The sequence below is a fragment of the Gavialis gangeticus genome, unplaced genomic scaffold (assembly GCF_001723915.1).
Source record: "Gavialis gangeticus isolate Ggan-Ray unplaced genomic scaffold, GavGan_comp1, whole genome shotgun sequence".
NCBI classification, from domain to species: Eukaryota; Metazoa; Chordata; order Crocodylia; family Gavialidae; genus Gavialis; species Gavialis gangeticus.
In genome coordinates this window covers 42,902,450-42,905,131 of record NW_017729031.1, presented here as the reverse complement: position 1 = coordinate 42,905,131, position 2,682 = coordinate 42,902,450, and the positions used below count along the sequence as shown (strand labels likewise).

Genomic DNA, 2,682 nt, shown 5'->3' with positions numbered 1-2,682 from the left:
GCACGTTACCCCCAGACTAGCGAGTGTGCTCCGGGAGAGGGGTCGGCCGGACATAAGGCGCCCCTAGGGAGGCATTCGGAGCCTGGAAGGTGGTCGGGCGCAGGGAGGTGGGTGGCTCAATGCAGGAGCACCCCCTACTGGCCCGCCTCACGTGGTGGAAACAGCGGAGGGATACGAATACCCAGCTGTGTTCCTGAGGTGGGATCTCTGCACCCGCCACACACCCACCTTGAACCAGGGGTGCTCCAGCGTCTGCTCCGCGTCGGGTCTCCTGCAGAGGGGAGAAGGCTGGAGTCAGGGCCTAGCCCGGCCCCGTGCCCGAGCTGCCCGCGTGCCGGGGGCTGGGGGCGGCACTCACAGGCGGTCGCTGACGAGCACCTTGATGACGAAGCCCTTGGCCTCGCGCGTCAGCCCGCAGAAGCCGCGCTCCTCGAAGGCCACGTTGTAGTTGCGGATGTTCATCAGCGTCGTGCGGTCGTTCTCGCCCACGAAGGGCGAGATCCCGGTCAGGCTGCGCGACACAGGGTGCTGTGAGGGCCACGCCGCAGGACGCTCAGGGGGTTAAAGGGTGGTGCGGGGGTCCCTGGCACCCCTACAGCTGCCCAGAGGGGCAGCTTCTATGGGAACGAGGGGCACTGGGGCGGCCCACGATTTTGGAGGGGTCTGAGGTTAATGCAGGGAGCCTAGCCCATGACCCCCAAACCCCCTCACCCCCTGATACTCTGCCCCCCCACAACAACCCCCACGACCGTCCCAACCCAGGACCCCCAAATCCCTCCAACCCCCACCCCGCAGTGCTGAGCCCCCAGCCCCCAGCCTCACCACAGGTAGGTGATGACCCCGACAGGCCTGCAGAGAGAAGAACAGGGCTGGTCAGGCTGGAGAGGACGTCGCCTCGGTGCCACCTTGGAAAGGTTCGCAGTGGCACGGAGCCAAGGCGGGGAGACGCCCGCGGGGCCGGGCCCATGCCAAGGCCACGGGGGACCCAGCGCGGGGCAGCGAGGGACAGGGACCCCGGTCAAACGGGACCCATCACCCGCAAGGGGCGAGGGCGGCCGGGGTTTCTCCCAGGAAAGCAGAGCAGTGGTGGCAGGACGTGTCCTAGGGTCCCGGAGCCGCGGGGCCGCGTCCAGTCCAGCCCTGCCTGAGGCAGGATCCACCCCATCCCAGGCAGGACGCGGCTGCCCCAACCGCAAGGAGCTGGGGTGGTGCGGGTCTCGTGCGGGCAGCACCCTGGGGGCTCGGCCGGGGGCCGTTACCAGACATCGGTGACGGGGGAGACAGGGCTCTGGCTGACGATCTCGGGCCCCACGAACTCGGGCGTGCCGTAGGCACAGTACTGCGGCTCGCCCGCCGTCAGCTCCTGTGCGTTCCCGAAGTCGCAGATCCGCACCTGCTCGCTGCTGGGGTCGGCCATCAGCAGGTTGTCAGGCTGCGGGGTGGGTGCCGGTCAGGGGGGCCCAGAGCCGTCCACGCGGGGGGCACGGACCGGGGCCCCAGACGCTCGCTGGGGACCTGGAGCCGCTTGGTGTGGGGGGTGCAGGGCCATGGCTGTGGGGGTCCGGGTGTCCGGCCCCGCGCGAGAGCCAGGGTCAGGGCAGGGCTGGGCCCGACGGCCTCCAAGGCGCCGCGCTGCCAGGGGGTGGGGGTGCAGGGTCCAGGGGACCCGGGGGCCATGCCCTCACCTTGATGTCGAGGTGCAGGATGCCGCACTGGTGCAGGTAGCGGAGCCCTTCCAGCACCTGCCGCATGTAGGAGCGAACCTGGGGGCAGCGGGGGCAGCATCACGTAGTGCCCGGGGCTGGTGCTGCCCCCCAGCACCACAGTGCTGCCCGTCCCCGCCCCACCAGCCAGGCTCACCTCGGACTCGGACACGGCGATCTTCCTGGCCATCCTGTCCAGCAGCTCCTCCTCCGCGCAGCTGGCACCGGTCAAGGAGCACAGCCCCCCGCGGCACCACCCCTCCCCAGAGCCGCAGCCCCCCGCACCCAGTGCTGTAAGTTACTCTGTGGCAGTGCCCACACAGGGACCCCAGCCCCTCCACAGCACCCCGCACTGCAAGCTTCCCCACAGCAGTGCCCTGCTCAGCCCCAGCTCCACACCCTCCCTCAGCAGGGGCTGGTGCTGCCGGGTTCGGGGCACGCGTTTGCTGCCACAGCCCGCCCTGGCTCCCGACACTGCAAGCTTCCCTTAAGCAGTGCCCTCCCAGAGCTGCCCCAGCATGGAGGATACAGCTCCATGACAATGATGAGGGCGTTCTTCTTCTCAAAGGCATCGTGGAAGTAGACCATGCGCTCGTGGTCCAGGCGCGAGAGGATGTGCAGCTCCCGGCGCGCTGACGCCTTGGCCTTGGCCCGCCCGGGGATGAACTTGGCGGCATACTCCAGCATGCTGCTCTTCTCCGTCACCCGCCGCAGGTAGGAGAAGGCCCCTCTGCAAGGCACCGGCCGTCGGGGGGGGCACACGTTGCCCCCCACAGTGCGTGGGCAGGACCCCCAGCCCCGGGGACACAGGAGTAGGCTGGGGCATCCCCTCACCTCCCGATCTCCTCATGCACATCGTAGTAGTCAGTCAGCCGCCGCGCCTTGTCCTCGCTTGCCGCCGCCTCGGCCTTGGGCTGGGCTGCAAGGCAGAGACGTGGGGTCAGGCCTGATGCTACGGTGACCAGGACTGGGACCGGGA

General features: G+C 69.4%; 1 protein-coding gene across 1 annotated transcript in view; it reads right to left on the bottom strand.

The window, feature by feature from the left end:
* Positions 1-2,682, bottom strand: part of SPEG (SPEG complex locus) — a 48,103-nt gene that overhangs the window by 10,364 nt on the left and 35,057 nt on the right. The window contains exons 26-31 of the mRNA XM_019522832.1: positions 1,861-1,921; positions 1,686-1,763; positions 1,260-1,432; positions 823-849; positions 359-511; positions 229-271 (exon numbers count right to left, since the gene is read on the bottom strand). Of these exons, the coding sequence (XP_019378377.1) occupies positions 229-271; positions 359-511; positions 823-849; positions 1,260-1,432; positions 1,686-1,763; positions 1,861-1,921 (535 nt within the window). The remainder of the gene's footprint in view (positions 1-228; positions 272-358; positions 512-822; positions 850-1,259; positions 1,433-1,685; positions 1,764-1,860; positions 1,922-2,682) is intronic.